Raw genomic sequence first — 24,746 nt, forward strand, 5'->3', positions numbered from 1 at the left:
GAAAAAACCAGGAACTGCATTATTCCATACGTAGGTGGGACATAAAAGTGAAACTAAGAGACATTGATAAGAGTGTGGTGGTTACGGGGGGGAGGGGGGAATGGGGGAGGGAAAGGGGGAGGGGGAGGGGCACAAAGAAAACAAGATAGAAGGTGACAGAGGACAATATGACTTTGGGTGACGGGTATGCATCATAATTGAACGACAAGATACCCTGGACTTGTTATCTTTGAATATATGTATCCTGATTTATTGATGTCACCCCATTAAAAAAATAAAATTATTTAAAAAAATAAAAAATAAAAAAAAATAAAATGTCAGGCTGATTTTAAAATTCATGTGAATGTATTATGAAATTGTATACTTGAAAGCTATATAATTTTATTAATCAATGTTACCCCAATAAATTCAATTAAAAACCCCCAGAATGACTCTATGGGGCTAGAAGCTGGGACAGTAGTTGCCTTTGGGAGGTGTCATAACTGGAGAGGAAAGAAGGGGACTCATGAAAGCGTATTATTCTAGTTCTTGATCTGGGTACTGGTTGCATGGGGGTGTTCACTTTGCTAAAATTCATCAAGTTGAATATGTGACATAGTGTGTAATATGTAGATTATGCACTAATAAAATATGGTAAAAACAGAAAAGACAAATAAAAAATAAAATTAAATAAAATTCATGTGGAAATTCACAGACCTAACGTCCCCTTAGTAAAAAAGAAGAAAAATTTCAAGACTCATTTTAAAGCTCCAGTAATCAAGACAGGATGGTTTGGGATAAAGATAGACAACAAATCAGAGGAATAGAATGCATTCTTAAAATAGACCCACACTTGTACAGTCAATTGATATTTTGACAGAAGCAGTGACGAAACTGTATGGGGAAAAATAATCTTTTTAGCTAGGATGCTTGAACAACAATGAACCTCAACATATCTATCACACCAACAACTAAAGTTAATCACAAAGGTATCATAGGCCTAAAAATAAAATTCATTATGTAAAGCTTCATAAAGAAAATGTAGAAGAATATCTTATGAACTTGGTGTGAACAAAACCTAGAAAACACTAATAATAAAAGGAAACTAAATGATAAAATAAATATCATAAAAATGAAATGCTGTTTACTAAAAGAAGCATTACTAAGCTGACTATTTAAGTTACAGACTGAAAGAAAATACTTATATAAGCATCTGAAAGAGAATGTTCACAATTTGTAATAAAAAGATAACTTCTTCTCTTCCCACAGTCTACCACAAAATGAGCAAAATACCCAAAAAGGCACTTTACTAAAGAAGATAAATAAATGGCCAATAAAAACAGGAAAATTTTCTCAACATTAGTAATAATCAAGAAAATAAAAAAATAAAACCATAACAAAATATCACTAAACACCTAGTGGAAAATATTTAAAAAACTGGTAACATCAAATGGTAACAAGAATGCAAAGCAACTGAATGTACATGTATTGCTTGCTATAGGCAGGGGCAGACAATAGTTGTCTTGGCAGTTTTTCATAGCTGGAACGTATTCCTATCTCATAATGCAACAATTCCTTCTCTGTGTATTTTTCCCAAGGGACATAAAAACATACTTGTGTAAAAATACATGTACATAAATGTTAAAGCAGCATTATTAGTATCCAATAAATAGAAATCCCTCAAATGTCCAAAAGCAGAATAGATAAACTGTGATACTTTTCTACTCAGCAGCAAAAAAGAATAATTACTGACATTTACACAAACATGGGTGAATACTTAAAGAATATTGCTATGCAAAAGAAATCTAACAACAAAAAAGAGCATACACTATGAATAATTTCACTTATATGATTTTTAGAACAAGAAAAACTAATCTATAGTGAAAGAAGTTAGAACATTTTTGCACGAGGAATGGGGAACTATTGTTCAGTAAAAGGCATAAGTGCTTTCCAGACTATTCTTTATTTTCATTGGAATGGATCTATGCATTTGTCAAAACTGTGTACTTAAAAATTGTCCATTTGTAGGTTTTATAACCTAAACTGCTGAGCCCACTGCTGAGTGTAGGTTATACCTGAATAAAAATTAAAGACATTTAAAATGTAAGGCAGAGGTAACTATCTGGCAAAAATTATACATGAATCACATGGAAATGCAGTAAAATAATCTCATAAATTACAATTTGAAGTGTAAATTATCTCTTTCATTGTTGTTTTATTTTTTACTTACTTTTTTAGTAATTTTTTTTCCTGTGGGAGAATTTATTTTCTCATCTAACAGAAAGTGTAGAAGAAGAAAGATCTAGGACTTCTTCATTCAATAGTTTAATGTTGTCATCAAACAGATCTATTGTCCTCCTTTGCACTTCTCAGCACTTCTTCTCAAGGTAATTTCTTATTAGTGGCTACATTAATGTTTTGGTTTCAGGCATCTGAGCATAGACAACAATGCCCAAAAAAGGAATGAAAACCACAATTTCCTTGTGTCACCTGAACTTTATTATATCATGAAATATTTAAGACATATTAAATAACATGCAATTAATATATTTAGGGTGTAAAGAATAATAATGAAACAAATATGCATGACTTCCACCCAGATGGAAAAAATAGACATTAAAAATACCTTTGAAAATCTCTGTAATGCCCCTTTCCATCGGCATTCTTCTCAGAGAGCCATCGATCTCTTGAATTTTTCATTTTTCTTATCTTTTGCTTCTTAAAATAGTTTTATCATAGTAAAAAAGTATACCTAAAGAAGAAGTTGTTTAGTTGTGCATATTTTGGAACTTCCATAATTTAAATTACTGTAGTTTTCGCTCCATAAAATGCACTTTTTTGCCGGGCATGGTGGAGCGTGCCTGTAGTCCCAGCTACTCGGGAGGCTGAGGCGGGAGGATCCCTTGAGCCCAGGAGTTCTGGGCTGTAGTGTGCTATGCCGATGGGGTATCCGCACTAAGTCTGGCATCAATATGGTGACCTACCGGGAGCAGGGGACCACCAGGTTGCCTAAAGAGGGGTGAACCGGCCAAGGTGGGAAACGGAGCACGTCAAGATGCACTTTATTCCCCAAAAAAGTGGAGGAGAAAATGTCCGTGCATCTTATGGAGCAAAAAATATGATATTTTATTAAATATTTTAACACACTATTTGGTTCAGAATTTTTTTTTTCTTATTTTTCTCCTTAAAACTATAGGTGGGTCTTATGGTCAGGTATATCTTATGGAGTGAAAAATAAGGTAACATGAGTTCTTTTGATTTGTTTAACATGTTGAAGACATTTTGTCATGTTGACACTTGTTTTTTTATTTAACTATATTGTATTCTAATGAATATATTACCGGAACAAGTCAGGGTTTGAATTGCCCATCACTGCCCATCAATCACAAAGATAGATCTGAGTGATATGAGTATTTTTTATTCAGATTGCCAGCAAGCTGAGAAGGCAGGGTTTTCATATCTGAAAGAACTGCCTTAGCAGTCTTAAGTTGTCTGAACAGTGTATATTTCTTGGGGGAAAGTAATTTATTATTGAGCATGAAGTTAGTCACTTAGCAGTCTGTGGGAGGTGGGAGTCTGGCCTGCAGGAATGCTCCCTGAAATGTCCTTCTGACACTTGGACTAGTCTATCAGGCATCCTTGATGTTTCTCTGGGATGACTGGGGTCTGGAGCCTCTGGGAGCCATCTGTGCCTCTGAGAACTTTCTGCAAGAGAACTCCCTGTATTTCTTTGGCAAAGTAAAGTTTAAGATTTGTAATCTAAGCTTCTATTTATCAATAGTGCCTTAGCTCCTTACAGGAAATTCTGTAACTGGGTCCCTACAAGAAGTCATTGTAATTTAAACCCTTACATAATCTTCTATTTATTACAACAAAAAGCTGCTATTACTGAAGTCAAATTTCTTTTAAGTTCCTCATCAAATAAGCTATAGTTTATTTATTCACTGTTTCTTTATAAATATTTGTTTCTTTCCACTTTTAATTTTTATTACTTATTTTGATTTTACAAAAATATTCTAATGAACTGTTTTTTTTGTGTGTATATTCTGGGAGTAAAACAGAAGAGTTTCTCTAGGAATATGCATAAGAGTGGTAGGCTATGCACAACTTTATTATATAATGCTATTTTCCCTCTAAATTGGGTTGTTTTAATTGCTAAATCTATTGGCATTGTATAAATATTCCCATCTGATCCATCTTGCAAATATTGAATGTTATAGTTTTAAATATTTGTCAATTTGATGGGTAGGTATAAAATACTATCTCAATGTGGTTTTAATTTACACATATATGTTTTCTTTTCTAGGAAATGTCTTCCATATTTTTTGCCCATTCTTTTATTGTATTTTCTGTCTTCTTGTCTTTTAGGAGCTCTTTAAAGATTCTGGATAAATCTTCCATTGGTTATACATATATTCCCAATATTTTTCTAAATTTGTGGCTTACTTTTTCTCTATTAGATCTTTTTACAAACAAATTATAAATTTTAAATAGTACATTTTATTAGTAATTTTCTATATAATTTAAATAATTATATATTATTTATAATGTACTTCTCAGATAGCCAACTACATTTCCTTCTACTGTATAATAGTTAAAGTTTGTCCTTTCCTGGAAATTTTAATTCCTTTGGAATTGTTCTATACATAGTATGAGATAGGGATGGTCCAGAACACTAAAGACTGTGAGATGTTACACTATTTGCAAGCTAACAAGTTAGCCTGCCACAGCTTCATGGATATGGGCAGAAAACAACATTCCTGGGTTAGATACAAAGGTATTTATTACTCACATCAATAGTAATAGCTAGAGTGTCAACATTAATGACAAAATTTTGGTCCCCAATTCCTACAGGGCAACTCAAAGAAGGTCGAGTGACTACTGAACATACAGTTATGTTACAGAAAAGGAGGCTAAATCTCGGGGAACTCAAGTCTTTATTAATGGTTGTAAGCTGGACTTACCTTAGCTCCAGAGAAACACATTATCTATATTATACTGGAAAAGTAACCAAACTTGGCTTTTGCTCTGGTGGGAGATACTATCTTTCTCTTACAAGTCTGTTTGCTATATAACCATCCTTAAGAAGATGATTGGGAGTAAAAGCATCCAATGCTTCTGTTTGCAGGACATGCAGAAATGTGGGAGGACCATAGATAATTGTCTCCCAATAGGAAAGTGCTTTCTCCCTGTCCATCCCCAAATTTATGACCAATTATCTCAGCAGGATTTAGTGCATGGCTTAGTTTTCCCCACGTATCTTTAATATATTAAGTTTAAATGACTATATGTCACGGTGACAACAAACTGCTCAGAGACCAGATGACATGCTCCAAGGGGTTGAGGGGAGGCAACAGCCCCTGTCAGTAGACCGAAGGACTGAAGCCCCATCTCCAGCCTTATTCAGACATTTATTAGCCAGTACAAATAACTCAAGGAAGCAGACAGCAGAAGTTTTCAGGGAGTGAAGTAAAGGACAAAGAACATGCTGACTTTTAATCTCTGTTTCGAGAGCCTAAACATTTCTTGTTCCTGAATCTTATCCTGCTGTTTCACTCTTTCCAGTACAGGGTTAGAGAGGCCCCTGGACTCTCATCTGCTCAGGACTTTCATTCTAGGGTGCCTTGCTGTCTCTAATTGTTTTCCTAACTCTGCATGTCTTCACAGTGTATTCTTACATATTCCCCTTTTTTGTTTTAGTAAACACTAATAGAGAGTAAGATGGTTAGGTGGTTGCAGTGGAAGGTGAAGGGCAAGCATAGAGGAAAACAGGTTTTTAGGGGTTATAGGCATGTCTGTATTTTGCAAAACTTTCAGCACACCTGATTGGATGTTTTAAAGTGTTCCGGTGATGTCAGGTGCTCCCTGAGTGCTCTGGAGCAAGTTAAGTGTCCTCATTTTTGTCTTCACTTCTGGAGGTTGATTTACCATCAGCTTCTGGATCTCTAGAACTGGGTTTCTTTCTAAAGGCTGGTGCCAGCTCATGATAAGGCTTCATGTTCCTCACTGGTATTCAAAGAGGACCTGTTGATGACAAAATTGCAACATATCCTCACTTCCAGGTTAGCAATTGGACTAGACTCTGCCACTCTGGGCCAGCTAATACATCCCAGTACAACACAAGAGGCTTAGGGCTTTGCTCGGCTAGTATAAAATGCCTCTCAGCTGCAGTAAGTCCAGAAGAGGAAATGTTTCAAAATTAAGAGTAAAAAAAGCCTTATACAATTGTTCTTATAGGGTGAGTCTTGCCTCCTGACTCCCGCTTTTTTGTTTGTGTAATTGGGGCTTAGGAAGGCTGTTGGCTCCTTCTGTAATATCTGTAAATTTGGGCAAATTTTTTAAGCTCCTGAGGCCCCTAAGAATGGTCTAATGCACTGGTTCTCAAAGTGTGCACTAGAGTGCACTGGTGTACTCTAGAAGATTTCCAGTGCGCCCTATGGTATTCCAGAGAAATATGTGCATGTTGGAGACCAAAAAACCAACTTGGTTTTTGGAGTTGAGATTTTTGGGGGACAGAGGTGTGGGGAATTGGCTGTAAACTGACAATCTGGCTAGCCCTCCACTTCACTTGCCTGATTAGGTTGCAAAAGGCTGTTAAGCTGTGGTGCTAGATTGTTTACACTGCCACCCTGTGTTCCCTGGAAAGCCTGAAGGCAAGTTTCTTCTGTCCTTTGTTTGGTGTAAAGTTAAGATTTCCTAATGGCCTCACTTTGCCCTATAAATAAAGCAAGATGCAGTTTTGGGGCTTGCTTTGTTCTTGCTAGAAGCAATTACAGGGCCCTCCTGACCTCATATTTTCTTAATTCCACATGTTTTCTTAATTCCACATATTTTCTTAATTCCGCACCGTTCCCATTTGGGACCTGGAATTACTAGCTGCGCATGTGCCCAGATATAAAAATAAATATAGTTACTCTATTATACCATTTCATTATGGAAATACCATTCTTTTTGTTAACACATCATTATTATATTTATTATTAACACATCATTATATTATTTTTAGATAAATATACCCAAATAAAATGAATATATTTCTCAAAAAGAAGTGTGATATTAAAGAATCCAATTCTGGATTCTTCAAAAGTTAAGTGTAAATAAAACAGGACTTGAAGGCTCATGGACAGAATTTAATTTATAGCATTTTCCATCACTTAACACTGAACAACACGATTGGATTAGAAACCCATTCATGGAAGCTTCAAGTGAATTTGGTTTAACATTAACAGAAGAAGAAAAACTGGCAGCTATATCTACTGATCGTGGATTGATGATTAAACATATAGACTTGTCTCTTGAAGCCTTTTGGATTTCTATAAAAGAAGAATATGGGACAATATCTAAAAAAGCTTTGAACATTTTACTACAGTTTTCAACATCCTATTTATGTGAATTAGGATTTTTTATCCTCCACACAATTAAGCATAAAAAGAGAGGAATTCTTCAATATATTGATGAGGAAATGAGAGTTTGCCTTTCAAATATATGCCCAAACGTTGAAGAAATCATTAGGACACATCAGGCTCATGTTTCTCATAAACACAAGAATGAAAAAACTTAACACATTCCTGCCGGGACCTGCCGAATTTACTAAATCTTACTAAGAATGTATCTATGTATATAAAAAGATAACTTTTTTGTCGTTTTTAATTTTTTTAACCCTTCTTTTTTATGAATTCTAAAAAGCATAACTCAAAATTTGTAACATAAAGATGATTTTTAATGTCAGAATAAATTTAATTTAGTCATATTTATTTCATTTAATTACCATAAAGGCACATTTGAACTTTATATTTGTTTCTTTAATATTTGACTTAATTATTATAACATATTTCTCAGAAACTTGTATATCGTGCATCTACAATTATTTGTAGGGTTTGAAATGTGCCCTAACTTCAAAAAGTTTGAGAACCACTGGTCTAATGTTTCTTTTTCTTTTCCTTTCAGAACAATCTCATTTCTAAAGTCTTTCTTTTTTTCCTTTTCTCATCTTTTCTACTTTCTCAGTTCCTTCTTTTTTTTTTTTTCTCTGCACAAACATTTTTTGTTCTTTGGGGTTTTCTTGCTTTGCACAAACCTTTTTGGTTTTTTTTTTTCAAGAATTTCTTACATATTCTTGTCCTTTCATTCTTCTTTGAATTAAAAGTCTACACAAGTTCCAATGTAAAATATATTGTTTAGACTTTTCTCCTGGATTGTTTTGCTTGCCTCAGAAGTTTGCTTAAAATATCTTATCAGAAGCTTTCTGCAGGTGTCTCCATTGGGACTTCCAACAATACATAGGTTCTAAGCTTTGTTTCCTGTACTCTGCAAACTGCTCTTTAGAAAGTAAAGTTCCAGTCTTCACACATCAGCAGATGGCCTGTGGACAAGTGGCAGTTTCAGCTCTTTGACTTCTCTGCATAGATCCTTTTATATTATTTTCAGCACCTCCGAATGTATCTTGACATTTTTGGGCAGGTCAACTATACACTTTAAAAATATTTTATATACAGTATTTCATCTAACTTTTTTAAGAGTTTTGTCTTGAGAGTGGTTTTCAGGATATCTAATCTTTTATATTGCCAGAAACAAATCTTATGTCAATGTGGTTTTAAAATTCTTCAATCTGGCCTTGGCCAGGTAGCTCAGTTGAGTAGAGTGGCATTTCAATATGCCAAGGATGTGGGTTCAAGTCCCAGTCAGAGCACATATAGAAATCAACCAATGAATGCATAAATAAGTGGAATGACAAACGGATTTTTCTCTCTCTCTCAAATCAATAAATAACTTTAAAAACTGTAAAAATGTAACATTCTTTAATCTTATAGAATTGTGTCTTGCACACAATTACTATTCAGCAAAATATGTTTAATTGAACTGAATGAGATTTCATTGGATTTCTCTGATGCTGCCTCATAATTCTCAAGTAAGCCAGTGCCTAATTTAGCATTTACCTATACCATCAAATAATTTTATCCTCTCCTTAAGAATTTACAGAATTGTAAAGTATTTCTAACATACAGAACAGAGTATAACTGAAATATTTGTATTTACCACCAAGGTTTAACAGATATAAATATAGTGCCCTATTTTCTTTAGTCTATGGTTATATAGTTATATAACAAAGCAATGTATATATCATTTTGTATATTTTAAAATTTTACATTAATAATATAGTAATTTTCATACTCTTTTGAAACTTGTTATTCCTCCTGTTCAATATCATGTTTGAAAAAAATTTGTTTATGTTGATCTCTTAAGTTCTAATTCAATTATTCCAATTCCTGAATGTAATTTTATTATAGATTACATTTTATTTAATAGTCTCTTTTTTCTATAATAAACATCCTTATATATATATCCTTTTGAGAATATACTTGAAAAATTTTAAATTAGGTGCCTAGTACTGAAAATGCTGTATAATAGATATACTTAACTTTAATTTATTAAATATCCAATTTCTTATATGTAGTCTTTATGATTGTGATGATCTTGATCATTATAGAAGATGGGTCATTTTTACCTTATTGTATTATTTTATATTGACAATTTGTGAAAAGTATCTAGTAGTGGTCTGAATAAGAATTATGCTAAACTATGTTGTGCATGATACCTTTTGTATAATTCAAATTATACTAAATTATACTAAAGTTTATACTATTAAATAATAGATGATTAGTTGATTTGGAAATTCATAGCTCCTTTTTTTTTCCCTGTAGGTATTTATGAGCCTCCATTTATTGTACTACTGCAGTGAACCAACCTTGGATGTGAAAATTGCCTTTTGTCAGGTGTGTGTTCCTTACAGGTAAAACAAGGTACAGTATATTCCCTTGTATTTCCATTTGCCATTCCATCTTGCACGTATTACACACCAAATTTAATATTTATGTAATGTTAAATGTAGCTTAAGAAATAGAAATGGATACTTAGATGTTTCTTCTTTCCTAATTCCTTTAAGTTAAAATAAGAATGAAGATAATTCTTTTTAATGATTGTAAATATAGTATTTAATTACTATATAAAGTGATTTCTTATTAGGTTTCACTTATATTTAAAATTTTTAATATTTCTTTTCAAAACCGTGAAATGAAGTTTTAATGATCAAAAAAGGTGAAGTCTCAGCCCTGGCTGGTTGGCTCAGTGGTAGAGTGCTGGCCCAGCATATGGAAGTTCTGGGTTTGAATCCTGGCCAGGGCACACAGGAGAAGTGCCATTTGCTTCTCCATCCCTTCCCCTCTCCTTTCTCTCTATCTCTCTCTTCCCCTCCCACAGCCAAGGCTCCATTGGAGCAGAGTTGGCCTGGGTGCTGAGGATGGCTCCATGACCTCTGCCTCAGGTGTAAGAATGGCTCCAGTTGCAATGGAGCAATGCCCCAGATGGGCAGAACTTTGCCCCCTAGTGGGCTTGCCAGGTGGATTCTGGTCGGGCACATGTGGGAGTCTGTCTCTCTGCCTCCCCACTTCTCACTTCAGAAAAAAAAAAGGTGAAGTGTCTGTTATTATTTCTCATCTTAAGGACTGAAAAGCCCTAGGTAGAGTAGCTCCAGTACTCGTATGTAATAAACAAACTATAGAAATGATCCCTAAAAGTATAGTCTTTTGTATGTAATAAAATGCAGGTGGTGCTCAGTTTGCTGATATCTAGTCCATCCAGTAGTTAGCAATAAAATCTAAACAACAATAATGACAAATAAATAATAAATTTAATAAATTAATTTAACCTATAATGAACAATAAGAATGTGGCAACAGTGGTTGGTAGTGTGAATGGACCAAGTAAGAGTCTGCTCTCTTGTATTCATATCAACTCTATTAAGATTACATTCACTCTTCTGGTTCCTTAATCAAGTCCCAATGTTTTAATTATTATTTATATCTTGAATAACCTTGCAATTTTATCTCCAACCCAAATCTTTCCCCAAAACCAGACTTGCAGGTTCATATGACTGTTCTACATCTCCATTTAGATGTCTAATAGGCATATCAAACTATACATATTCCATACCAGGCCCTTGATCCTTCCTCTAAAATTTCTCTGCTGCTATTCAGTAAATATAAAATCCATCTTTCCAGTAGCTTAGAACAATATTTTTGAAACCATGTTTAGGTAACATTTCACATAGAAACTGCCAGCAAATTTTGTTTGCTCTACATTCAAAATATATCTGGAATATCACTATTTCTTACCATTCTCTCCATTACCACCCTGGTCCATGCTAGCATTACCTCTTGCCTGGATTATTGCAAGAGCTTCCAATTTAGTTTACCTCCAAAAGGTTTACTCTCAAAACAGCAAGCATGATATTTGAAAAATACATGTGAGATTATGTCATACCTCGGCTAAAAAACATGTTTTCCCATCTTACTTATGGTAAAAACTAAAATCCTTATAATAAATATTCAAGCCTTTACCATCCAGCCCCTAGAGACGTCTCTCTGAAATGTTATCCCTTTATTATCCACTTGGCCCACCCCTTTACCACCTTTAGGGCTTTGATCAAATGTCATTCTTTAAAAGGGGTTTTTCTGATTATCCTATTTAAAATGACCTCTTGCTATCCCTCATTGTTTAGTCAACTTCTTTGCCTTTCTTTTTTCCTTTTTTAACACTTTTCAGTATCTAATATGCTGTATGTGTGAAGGGTATGCTTCTCTCTCTCCAATAAAGTGCATTTTTTCCGTTAGGTGGAAAGTTTTTCAGTGGTGTGTTGGAGCCAGCTATCATAGGCTCACAACTGTGGATTATGCATATCTGTTTCCCAACTCAAAGTTCAATGATGACAGATTGGTAAACTAAAATCTGTCATAAAAGAGATATCACATTGTGTAAGTAAGCAATTGCTTCAATAAGTCCTCTCCCACCAAAACCCCTAGAATGTTGAACATTTCCCAGCACATTGTTAGAGTTTTGTCTTGTTGGCACACTGTTGTTCTGTAGGTCTAACAATAGTATCTGACAGGGAGTAAGCTTTGACCAGATATGTGCCTAAATGATATATGTTTATGTTATTACTTGCAACTGTGACAGTTCTCTGGAGGAAAAATGCATAAATTTCTGGGCCCTACCTCTTGCAAGTTGTGTGACTGTGAGCTATTTCCTTAGCCTCCAAGATACTAGCCATTTATGATGGGCATTAACACTTAAAAAATAAACAGCAAACAGAAAATCTAAGTTCATGTTTTACATATTTCAAGATTAAAAATAAAGTTTAAAAATTATCAATAGAAATATTAAAAAGTCAGCTATTTTTTTTATCCAAAGATTCTTTGTATAGTTTGAAGTTATTTTTTAAATTAGCCCCCGATATTTGAGTAAATACAGTATATAGAAGAATGTCTAGTTCTATAGAAGCTCTTTCAAAGCAAAAGAATAGAGAGAAGTGAAGCATGACCTTTCTTAGTGACTCTGAATTTTTTTTTGATTACTATGAGCTTTCATTACCTAGAAAATATACATGCATATTCTATAACTTAAAAAAAATCTGAAGATATCATATTAAGCAGAATATTTCTAAATGGGACTCAGAGTGTTTCATTTACTTTGCATGTAGAATATTTATTTGATAATAACTTTTATTTTTCTCTCTTGTAGTTCTATACATCATTCATTACTTTAGCAGTTTAAAGAAAATGATTTTTTTTTTTAGAGACAGAATAATATACTAGGTTTACTCTCAAACTGTGTTCTTTGGAAGCTTTGCATTTCGTGAGACATGTCATTGATACTTGTGCTATAGTGTTTTATCTGATCACCAGTAGGGTTAGGTTGTTCCCAATTACTAGCAACAGAGACAATACAAAGAGACCTTAAATTTGTCAACAATTAATTAGTGATCAAGTGTATCCAGAATTCAGGCCACTTGAATCTTAATCTGTGACTTTTCAAAATTTTGTCACATTTCTCATTTTTTTACTGTTGTCAATGAGAAACCACAGAAAATGTAGAAATTTAAACTTACCCAAAGAGTTATTCATCAAAAGAAAAGATGTATATTATCTGTAATAGCATTAATTTTATTTCTTAAATGAAGTGTTTGAAGATTAAATTTATTAAACTTTCTAACTGCTCTTATTAATGTTGTTGTTGTTGTTATAAGCCTATCAAGCAAGTTTTGCAGGCAAGAAGTTTCTCATTATATTCTGGAGAGAAATTTGTCTTTGAAGGGTTAGACAATAAAAGGATAATCTTTAGTTTGCACTGATATGAGTATTTTACAAAAACGTGGACCTATAGGGAACTGAAAGTGGAAAAACTCTTAATCCTCTATTCTCAATTGAACAAAGAAGTATGGAGCTGTTAAATTTCATTCTATGAATTTTAAAAACTTTGTGAAAAGTGCTATTTTTGGAACTCTGCTGTAGTGAACTGCAAGGTCAGGGTTTTAACCAGGGAATATAGACACAGAGAGATATATGTGTTGTAAACTGCCAGCACACCCACTGGCATCTACAGCATTTATCAGATCCTAATTAGTTATGCAGGTTTGTATTTTCCTCACTCAATGGTGACCACTTTGGGGGCAATATTGGGGCATCCTCATCTTTGATTGCCAAGCCTAGAAATCTGTTTTAGTTCAGAAAATGTTCAATAAATGCTTTTTGAATAAAAAAGGACAAAGAAAAATAGAAAAAACACCACTTCCCAAGTAGAAATTTGTTTGCTTGACTTTCAAAATCAAGTCAGTTTCTCAACATCTTAACACCTTGTAACTGTATTACTAAGAGATTTCATTGCATTTTGGTTATTTTGGTAATCACAAAACAGTGTTAACCAAACATTTATTTAAAAGTTATTAACTTATTATCCTTTCTAAATGTTTAATTATGCTTGAGTTAGTTATGAACCATTTAAAATGATTTCTTGATTTGTGAAAGTCTGAGACATAGAAGGTTCATATTAATGAGTCAGCAATTATAAGTTTAAGTAGCACTAGAAGTAAAGAAACTGAGCTCAGTGGGCTTCTTTTTGATTATGCCACAAGAACTCTTTATTCCTCCTTACATTTTCTGTGCAAGGAGATATCTGTGCATAGACTGATTATTTGATTTCTCCATTTATTTGTTCAGTACATTTTTACTGAGTGCCTATAATATGTACTTGTAACTTGTAGAAATTAGGGATACAGGATAAATAATAATGTTTTTTCTTTCAAAGAGCATACTGCCTGGTTTAAAGCACAGAAGAGAGTGGCTAGCACATAAAGCACATAAAGAAGACCTATTTCTCTTTAAGCTAAAGACCTCAGTGATAACTACGGGCTAAACAGTAATGAATCAGAAAAACCCCAAACCTCCAATAATTACTAAATGCTTTCTATATGTGAATACTTCATTAAGATTTTATCTTACTTAGTCTTCACAACACCATTAATTACTAGAAGGCATTATCCAATCATGTTTTATTCTGGTGTTGTTGGCCATTATACTAAAAGGTCTTTTCCTAGTTCTATTCTGAACTTTTTTTAAACTCTTTTATTGGTATACAGTGTTTTGACTGAAGTAACAACTAAATAAATCTGAAATACTATAATAATATGGAAAGAAGTTTAAGAGTCCATTGGTCACTGGTAGAAAATAAAAGAAGACTTTTATATAAATTCCAAAAGATGATTGTGATATATAAGTTTTAAAACATTACTGGCAATATGAAAAAGTAGCAGTGTTATTCTGGAGTTGTTATTGTCAAAATTTTTCTTCAGTATTTGAGTTTTTACTTTTTTTTTATTTTGTGATAGAGATAGGGAGACAGATAGAGGGACAGATGGGGACAGACAGACAGGAAGGGAGAGAGATGAGAAGCATCAATTCTTCGTTGTGGCACCTTAGTTGTTCATTGATTGCTTTCTCATATGTGCCTTAACGGGGTGGGGGGGAGAGGGCCTACTGCAGAACGAGTGACTCCGTGCTCAAGCCAGTGACCTTGAGCTTCAAGCCAGAGACATTTGGATTCAAGCCAGCGACCCCATACTCAAGCTGGTGAGCTTGTGCTCAAGCTGGAAGAGCCCGCGCTCAAGCTGATGACCTCGGGGTTTCAAACCTGGATCTTCTGCATCCTAGTCTGATGCTCTATCTACTGCACCTCTATCTGGTCAGACTAATTTTTAATGGTTTTTATTATAGCACCTTGTTTTTTGATATACATGATAGCCAAGACAGACCATGTTGACTATTTCTAGTTAAAACAATACTTTTTTTTAATAGATAGAAAATACTACTAGATGCCTGGACTAGTTAATTAAATTTTATTTTATGACTCTAATAATTATGTGTATGTATGCAATAATTTTCCTAGCCACAGATGATGGCTATTTTAAATAAGTGAAAGCTTATTCTTTAGCAAAATTACCAATCTCCTTTGATTTACTATTTTTTAGTACAATGTTTTCTCTTTCAGTCTTTGGAAATTTCAGGACACTTTAAGTGGTAATTTGCTTTTCTGCACAGGTTTTATCTGAGGTTGAGGTACATGATAAAAAAGAGTGAATTTTTCAGTAAATTAAGAAGAATAATATCCATTTTGGTTCTGGTTTCCAAAATCAGTTCTAATCTGGAATGTGTGTGTCATTCAACATTCTTTTGCTCATCTTCTCTTAAGGTGAATATCTATTTGGTTGCATATCTTCTATTTACATCTTTTACTCATACCAAAAACAGTCAAGGCAGCTAAAAATGTATATATTCAAAGAGATGAAAACAAAGACTTTGGAAAATGGAGAATTACTAAACTTAGATACTAATTATATCTTTTTATAATTGTAAAAAGAAAGAATGATAATAATATGATTATATGGGTTTTAAGAATAATGTTCTTTATTGTGTAAATGAAAACAAGGCAGTAGTGTTTCGTATTCTTAAAGGTAGCATTGGGTAAGCTCTAATTTTCCCTTCTAAAAATATAAATATATATATTTTAGAGATAAGTTAGTGAAATCCAGATAACTAATTTAAATATTTTGATTCTTAAATGATTTTTCACTGTCCTTACCATGGAACATACCTTTTACTCCCATCCTGAGAAAATTTTATTTTTAAATTAGCTATTATTTATTCATCTGGGGATTTTGATCTGCCTTGATTGTATAATATGACTTATTTTTGGTATTTTGTACTTTTTTTTGTTGTTTTCTCTTTTACTGTAGACAAATTGGGAATATGTACCTCAAAAGGTATAGAATTTAGTATGATTAACTTAATAGTTTAGATCATTGTGATAATGAAGCTAGTGTTCTAAATTTGATGCTCTAAAGGAAAATTTTAATATTAAACTTCATGATGGCAGAAGCCCTATATTCTTCGTGCCTAGAACATTGTTTGGTGCATTGTAAGACCAAAATAATATTTGATGAATATAAAACATGCTACAGCAATAGATAGATCTCAAATCTAGGTGACTTACCCAAATGAAAGTTTATTTCCTTTATACAAAAGTTAGCATATGTTACCAAGGGTTCTCATCTGTCTGGTAACTCAAGAATTATAGCTTCTGCCATTGTGTGTTTCAGAAATTTAGGTTCTTGCCATCTTGTGACATACCAGCTAAGATGCCAGTGTGTGGAAAGTGATGGATTGTGGAGATACATCCCCAGATTACCTCTGCATTGAGGTGACATTGGCTACTTCTGGTGCAGTTCATTTGCCAGCAATAGTTACATGGCCCCAATAAGATTGCAAGGGAGGATGAGAAATGTGGCAGAGCACATGGGTATTCATAGAGCACTTTTCTACCATAAATGAAGACACATGAAGGAAGCATTTTATCACCTGACTGTTCTGATCCTTGTGGGTTACATGTTGATTTTATAGCAGTGTCATAATGCCTTGGGATAGCATTATGGCTTAGTCAACTTTTGGGTAGAAACATGCCAAAACTATTAATTAGTTATATCTTTAAATATTATCTAACTCTTTGATAATAATAATTATAGTAATAATAATAAGCTTTGTTCAGAATTTTCTATAAGCTTATATCATTCTAAGAACTTTACAGAAATGACCTCATTTAACAGTCCCACTAAAGAAACAAAGCAGATAGGCCTAATCTGTGGTGGTGCAGTGGATGGGGAGTTGACCTGGAACTCTGAGGTCTCTGGTTCAAAACCCTGCACTTGTCTGGTCAGAGCACATATGGGAGTTGATGCTTCCTGCTCCTCCGCCTTTTCTCTCTCTCTCTCTCCTCTCTAAAATGAATAAAAAAAAATTTTTTTTTTAAAGAAAGGAAGTAGATTACCTTATATCATAAAGAAGGACACTAAGGCTAAGGTTGTAAAAAAATTGCCCAAAACTCACAATCAGGATTTTCAGATAAAAGTTGAGGCTCTACCCTTTGCTAATGTTCTCAGTCTAAGAGTTCTCAATTACATGTGAGAATACTAATTCTTACAAGAAATGATTTATTAGCCACCTAGCACAGTGTCTGGTCCTAATATTAGCGCAATGCGTAGCAGACATTCAAATGGTACTAGTTCTCTTCCTTCATATAAAAAGAAAAGGCAGGTGAAGCCATGCCTGCTCTCCTATTCATTACTCTTTTTGTGTGTGACAGAGACAGAGAGAGACAGAGAAAGGGACAGATAAGACAGGAAAGAAGAGAGATGAGAAGCATCAATTCTTTGTTGTGGCACCTTAGCTGTTCATTGATTGCTCTCTCATATGTGTCTTAACCGGGGGCCTACAGCAGATCAAGTGACACCTTGCTCAAATCAGCGACCTTGGACTCAAGCTGGTGAGCCTTGCTCAAACCAGTGAGCCTGTGCTCAAGCCGGTGACCTTGGGGTATCAAACCTGGGTCCTACGCCTCCCAGTCTGACGCTCTATATCCACTGTGCCACTACCTAGTCAGGTTACTATTCATTACTCTTATGTGATTTTTTTACATAATTGGCAATAATGATTAAACATAAATTAAGCCTTAAAGTTTTCACTGTATTACTGATTTGTTTTAAGTCATTGATTCTACAGAATAACTATCTCTGGGCCATCCCATATAAAAATTATAAAGATGCAAGCTGTATTCCTCCTTAAAGAGTAGCACTTTAAGAAACAGAGTGGGAAAAATATGCTTTTGTCAGAACAAAATCTAGTCCTAAATTTCATTAAGTATTGTTGTCTCTACTATCCCCCTTTAAAACTAATATGTAAACAATGAGATTCAGATTTAAAATGAATTGGACACATTCCTCTGAACACATAGCAAAATAGCAGGCGTTGTTCCTGTGGGCTTTGTATAACAATCTTGGAGTGGCATCATGAAGCAACTCAATATGCTGGTCATAACTATGAGAACGACTAGCTCAATATCATCTGTGCCAAAAGCAGAATCACAACTTTGGGCAGATGCTTTTAAAGTATCCAAAAGACAATCCTAAAAGAATTTCCAACAGATTGACCCGTTGATTTCCTGGAGATTCATTTTCTGGAAATGCTAACTTATTTTGACTATACTAATTGAGTTAAATCAATGTAATATCATAATACCCTTAATAATGCCTGCTATATATAGTAAGTGCTCAAAAATATTTAACAAATAAATGAAATTAGGCCGTTTAAATTCTGTGCAGTTCTGAAAATCCAGCTTTCCATTGGCAACACAAGATTGTCTGTTTCAACCCTGAATTGTTTATGTTCAGCTAAATTCAAACTCTAGGCTGAGACAATAAGTAAAAGAATGCACCATGTTAATAACAAATGTTGGAGAGGCTGTGGAGAAAAAGGAACCCTCATACACTGTTGGTGGGAATGTAAAGTAGTACAACCACTATGGAGGAAAGTATGGTGGTTCCTCAAAAAACTGCAAATAGAACTACCTTATGACCCAGCAATCCCTCTACTGGGTATATACTCCAAAACCTCAGAATCATTGATACGTAAAGACACACGCAGCCCCATGTTCATAGCAGCACTGTTCACAGTGGCTAAGACATGGAAACAACCAAAAAGCCCTTCAATAGAAGATTGGATAAAGAAGATGTGGCACATATACACTATGGAATACTACTCAGCCATAAGAAATGATGACATTAGATCATTTATAGCAAAATGGTGGGATCTTGATAACATTATACGGAGTGAAATAAGTAAGTCAGAAAAAAACAAGAACTACATGATTCCATACATTGGTGGAACATAAAAACGAGACTAAGAGACATGGACAAGAGTGTGGTGGTTACCAGGGGTAGGGGGAGGGAGGACGCAGGAGGGAGGGAGGGAGAGATTTAGGGGGAGAGGGAGGGGCACAGAGAAAACTAGATAGAGGGTGACAGAGGACAATCTGACTCTGGGCGAGGGGTATGCAACATAATTTAATGACAAGATAACCTAGACATGTTTTCTTTGAATATATGTACCCTGAATTATTAATGTCATCCCATTAACATTAATAAAAATTTATAAAAAAAAAAGAATGCACCATGAATTAATTTTTCTTGATTTTTAAGCTCTATTCCCATAGCTCATCTTATTATAAGAAACCCACATCACTTTCTAAATTATTTTAGCTGAACTAGTGAATGGTTTAGTAAAAAAGGAGCACGTATGTTGGAGTTGGACAAACTTTAGTTCATATTAATTGGGACCACTAACTAATAGTTCTAAGACTTTGAGCCAATTAACGGCTCTGCAAGCCACTTTGCTCAGCTGTTGTTAGTGTTAAATATAGTATTTAACAGAATACAAAGTTCATTTTTACTAAGTAAGCAATTAATACTGGTTCACCTTTCTTCCCTCGTTTTACTGAGAACTGATTATCTTGAGTCATATGATACATATTTCTGTATCTTGGATTAAAAATATTATATCTACTGCCTGTTACAGGTTTATTATAGAAAGAATTATATATTTTTCATGAAGTTAAGTACTAGAAAAATTTTATCTTTCCCATGAACTTCTATGATAAATTAATGAGGTTAATGAATCAAAACTTGCCACTCACTATGGTTTTGTTGTGTTGCCATTATTTTTTTCCTTTGGACTTCTGAAAGCACAACACTAAGGTTTTTTTTTCAAGGCAGTTTATATTTATAACTTATTTTTTTTTATAAAACTGTCATCTCTCAGCTTCTTCTTTATTTGACATTTGTTCTTAAAACTGGATGTAATGGTTTTATTGTTACTATATTTTTTGTGGTGAACTGCACAAATATTTTTTATGACTGCACAGAATACAAATGATAAATCAATGAAAGAATAAAATGACCTCTTCAAAGATTCATAGCTATTAAGTGCAGAACTAATCAGGCATGGTACTGTTTTCAGCTATACTATTCAAAAGAAGCCAAGGAAGCGTAACTTCTAACAATTAGTAAATCTCCATATTTTCTGCTCAGAAATTGCTAGCAGTAATGTAGAATAGTCATGCACAAATGAAGAGGGAGGAGGTGGTGTTTGTGGAATATAGGTTGCTAAATTTGAGAAAAATTCTATCAAGGCTTTGGACACCTGCAGGATAAGATCAGTAATATGGGCATCTTTCTTTGCAAATCTCTGTAGCTATAAATAGCAATTGAATTGATGATGGGGACTCATTGCACAAGGCCCTTCTTACAAGTCTACATAAAATGTAGTCTTTTCATAGAACAGATTATATTCGGATTTCCTCTGTGCTTATCAAATGACCAGTGACAAGAAAGCCTTCTTTTAATTTAGCTTTAAAATTTTTTGGCAGACAGGAGATAAAAAGGAAATGAGTTTGTTTTTATTTTATTTTATTTTTTTACTTTTTTACAGAGACAGAGAGAGATTCAGAGAGAGGGATAGATAGGGACAGACAGACAGGAACGAAGAGAGATGAGAAGCATCAATCATCAGTTTTTTGTTGCGACACCTTAGTTGTTCATTGATTGCTTTCTTATATGCCTTGACCATGGGGCTACAGCAGACTGAGTAACCCCTTGCTTGAGCCAGCGACCTTGGGTCCAAGCTGGTGAGCTTTGCTCAAACCACCTGAACCCATGCTCAAGCTAACGACCTCGAGGTCTCGAACCTCGGTCTTTCCTCATCCCAGTCCAGTGCTCTATCCACTGCACCACCACCTGGTCAGGTTGTTTTGAATTTTTTCAAAGAAAATTTTATTATGTACACATATAAATAATTGTTGATTCATTTATATACAAGATTAATATTCAGTGGAGGAATTAATTGTTTTTTAAAATGATTCAATCAGTAGAATAGACTATTATAAACCTATAGTTATTTTAAACCATATTGATCTTCAAAAGTTACTACTGTGGTAATTTATAATTTTATAAATGACATATTTGTTCTTTGTAATTAACTCTTAATCAACATATTAATTTATTCTCTGAAAAAAACTTTTTATTTTGATGAGCAGTTATGAATACCTATGAATTTCAGACTTTCTTCCCAAGGATTTTAGTATAATTTCTTTTGTGTGTGACAGAGACAGAGAGAAAGACAGAGAGAGAGAGAGACAGATAGGGACAGATAGACAGGAAGAGAGATGAGAAACATTAATTCTTCATTGCAGCACCTTAGTTGTTCATTGATTCCTTTCTCATATGTTCCTTGACTGGGGGCTCCAGCTGAGCCCGTGACCCCCTTGCTCAAGCCAGTGACCTTGAACTCAAACTAGAGACCTTTCACTGAAGCAGGCAACCATGGGGTCATGTCTTTGATCCCACGCTCAAGCCAGTGACCCCACACTAAAGCTGGTGAGCTCACGCTCAAGCAGGATGAGACTATGCTCAAGTCGGCGACCTTGAGTTCTTGAACCTCAGCGTCTAAGGCCAACACTCTACCCACTGCACCACCTCCTGGTCAAGCAGTATCAATATACTATAAAGATATCATGAAATGTTTATTTTTATAAGTTAATTCAGAGAATATTGGTCATTATATTGTACCTATGAAGTAGGAAAACATATCTCTGGAAATATGTCTACTTAAACATGTGCTGTTGCCAAAGAGAGTCATTCTGACATCAATTTTAATTTCCACACCCTTTGCTTACTTGGTTTGACCTACACTGTTTCCAGTTTTTGCCTCTCCAAATAGCCCTCTTTGAATGGTGACATGTCTTACCTTCCCTATTTTCTAAAATAGTGGTTCTGAGACTGATGGTTGCCGGAGGGAAAGGGGATTAGGGGGCTGGGTGAAAAAGGCGAAGGAGTTAAGAAGTACAAATTGATAGTTACAAAATAGTCACAGAGATGTAAATTATAGCATAAGGAATATCATCACTAATTTTGTAATAATTATGTATGGTGCCAGGTAGGTACTGGAACTATCAGAGGGGACACTTTGTAAAGTATGTGACTGTCTAACCACTAGTTGTACACCTGAAACTAAAACAAAACAATATTTAATGTAAATTGTAATTGAAAAATTAAATTTAAATAAAATGGTCATTCTAGAAGTGTGGAGATTCTTAGAAATATAAACTCTTAGCCCTGTCATAGTTGCACTGAATCAGAAATTTTTCAATCACTCTCAGCAGTGTGTTTTACAAACTCCTCACATAGTGCTGGTCCATGTTACAACTTTAGAATCTCTGTCTTGAACTATTGGCCTTCCCAAAATGAATTTTGTTTTTCCCTTTCTGGGTTTTAATCATCAGCTCTCTTTTTTGTTCTTCTTGTGTTTAAATAATAATTTATATGACCTGAGCTAAGGCTATTCTAAACCAGTGGTTCTCAACCTTTCTAATGCCGTGACCCCACAATACAGTTCCTCATGTTGCGGTGACCCCAAACCAAAAAATAATTTGGGTAGCTACTTCATAACTGTAATTTTGCTACAGTTATGATTCGGAATGTAAATACCTGATATGCATTATGTATTTTCCAATGGCTTTAGCCGACCCCGCCGGGGTCGCGACCCACAGATTGAGAACCGCTGTTCTGAAGAATAAACCATGTAACTAAAGAATTTTTTTATCATTGATAACATTTTTCCATATTTTCATAGGCACTTAGAAGTTTGAACTTTATAATCATGACAAGGAAGGCTATATGAATATTGGGGATGAAATATACTGTATTAAATATGTTTTAGTATTTTAAAACTCAATTTGGATTTGTAAGCTTAAGGCACGGATGAGATCTAGAGGAAGTTCTTCAACATAACACATTTGCCATCCAAGAAAATTTTCAATCCCTTTGTCTTACTGCTAATATTAAAAAAAAGCCTTTTTCCCATTATTTGAGGTACTTATAAGAGTGTATTTTCTATCTTACAGATTTTATTTAAAATTTAATTCAAAATTAAATATAAAGGGGATACTTGAAAGAAAACCTGGTGTGTGAATTCACAAATATTGTAATGAGGATTTTCAATCTTATTGTGAGAAATTATGTGCTCTGAAATGGAGATAAAAGATCACTGAGTAACTTTTATTTTAGAAAATATGTCAGGGCATTAAGCATTTCATTTGAATAGCTTTTATTTGTGTCTTTTTAACTGGGAAGTCTCTTGTTGCTAAAAATTTTCCTGTTGAAATTGTTTTAAGCATTTTACTAAACTACTACCAAGTCTATACAAAGTTTCCTCATCATAAGAAAAGTCCTATTGCAGATATGCACTAGAAAAAACTAAGGGGACCTCTCAGGAGTGTGAACAATTGCTAGGATGCAATGATTTATCCTGTTATAGCTCTGAGGTGTAGAGTAACCCTGGTCCTAACTAGGACACTGGTTTCCAGTTTGTATGTGCCATGAGTAATGGAATCTGGCAGTTCATAGAAACACGAAGTGTGGTCCCTGAGGCAGATACAGAAATAGTATTTCTACCGAATAATAGGTGTTTCCTTTCTAAATATCTCAGGCAGAGCTGTGTGGCTTGTTTTACAATCTTTAGGGATAAACCCCTCTCCAGTGAGTGGCTCTCAACAATCTTAAACAGGTTGTTGGTCCCCACCACACAGAATTACTGATTCAACCAGTGTGGGGTTGGAGTGAGCATTTGCATTTCTAACAAGTGTCCAGGTAAGGTAAATGTCCCACTCATTGCAGAACAACTATCATTGTTTGATAAGTCGACTAAATACAAGCTATATCTCCTATCAGGTAGCACATAAAAAAACATGCCACAAATATCCCAAATGCCTGCTACAGGTTATGCCAACCTCTAATGAGAACCCCTGGTTTAGACTATTCAATTTTCAATTGTTGAGGTTGGGGAGAAAACCACAGAACATGCAAGTACTCAGAACCTGAACCAAATCAGCAAGAAGAAGGGAAGATGATTACAGGGTAGGCATCCATGCATGTTTACCTCAAGGCTAGGCAATATTCTGTAAGATCTTTTCTAGCTATATAATCTATATGATTTAATATTATAAAGTACAATAGTGTAAGGTCATTTCTGGGTGAACATTAATGATGAATAATGGATATTTATATTATATATATTCATAAATCACGATTTAAAATTTTGAAAACAGTTTTTTCAATTGGTAAATATAATTGATGGAAGAACTTTCCTTAAAGATAAAAGATACAATTGAGATACTTAATATCTAAGCTTGCAAAGAATAAAAAGTCATCCTATGGCATTTTATTATTATGTTAATTTGGACTGAAATTATTCAGTGTTTAAAGCAGGATAATAACATTTTTGGTATTATTGAGAATAATAAATGAAGTCAATACAATTTATTCAAAATTTACCTAATTAAAAAATTAAACCTTCACATTATTTTGTATCTCAGTTCTTTCTGAGAAAGGAATGTAGATATAATCTTTTACCCTTCCTCAAATGGCTATTGTAATGGATGAACAGTGTTCACCTCTGAAGTATCTAGCATTGTCTCTGGGACCAGTATATGTTCAAC

At 34.2% G+C, this 24,746-nt stretch overlaps 1 protein-coding gene and 1 pseudogene across 6 annotated transcripts in view; one reads left to right on the forward strand and one right to left on the reverse strand.

The window, feature by feature from the left end:
* Positions 1-24,746, forward strand: part of MAPK10 (mitogen-activated protein kinase 10) — a 343,572-nt gene that overhangs the window by 173,400 nt on the left and 145,426 nt on the right. For 5 of the 6 annotated variants that reach the window (XM_066280166.1, XM_066280168.1, XM_066280169.1 and 2 more), the window contains exon 3: positions 9,681-9,752. In XM_066280166.1, coding sequence (XP_066136263.1) covers positions 9,687-9,752 — 66 coding nt within the window. In that variant the 5' untranslated portion in view covers positions 9,681-9,686. Of the gene's footprint in view, positions 1-9,680; positions 9,780-24,746 lie in introns of all 6 variants that reach the window. The other variant, XM_066280170.1, reaches the window with a different exon arrangement.
* On the reverse strand, positions 10,407-10,562 carry LOC136307046 (small nucleolar RNA U3; annotated as a pseudogene).

The sequence above is a fragment of the Saccopteryx bilineata genome, chromosome 5 (genome assembly GCF_036850765.1).
Source record: "Saccopteryx bilineata isolate mSacBil1 chromosome 5, mSacBil1_pri_phased_curated, whole genome shotgun sequence".
Classification (NCBI taxonomy): domain Eukaryota; kingdom Metazoa; phylum Chordata; class Mammalia; order Chiroptera; family Emballonuridae; genus Saccopteryx; species Saccopteryx bilineata.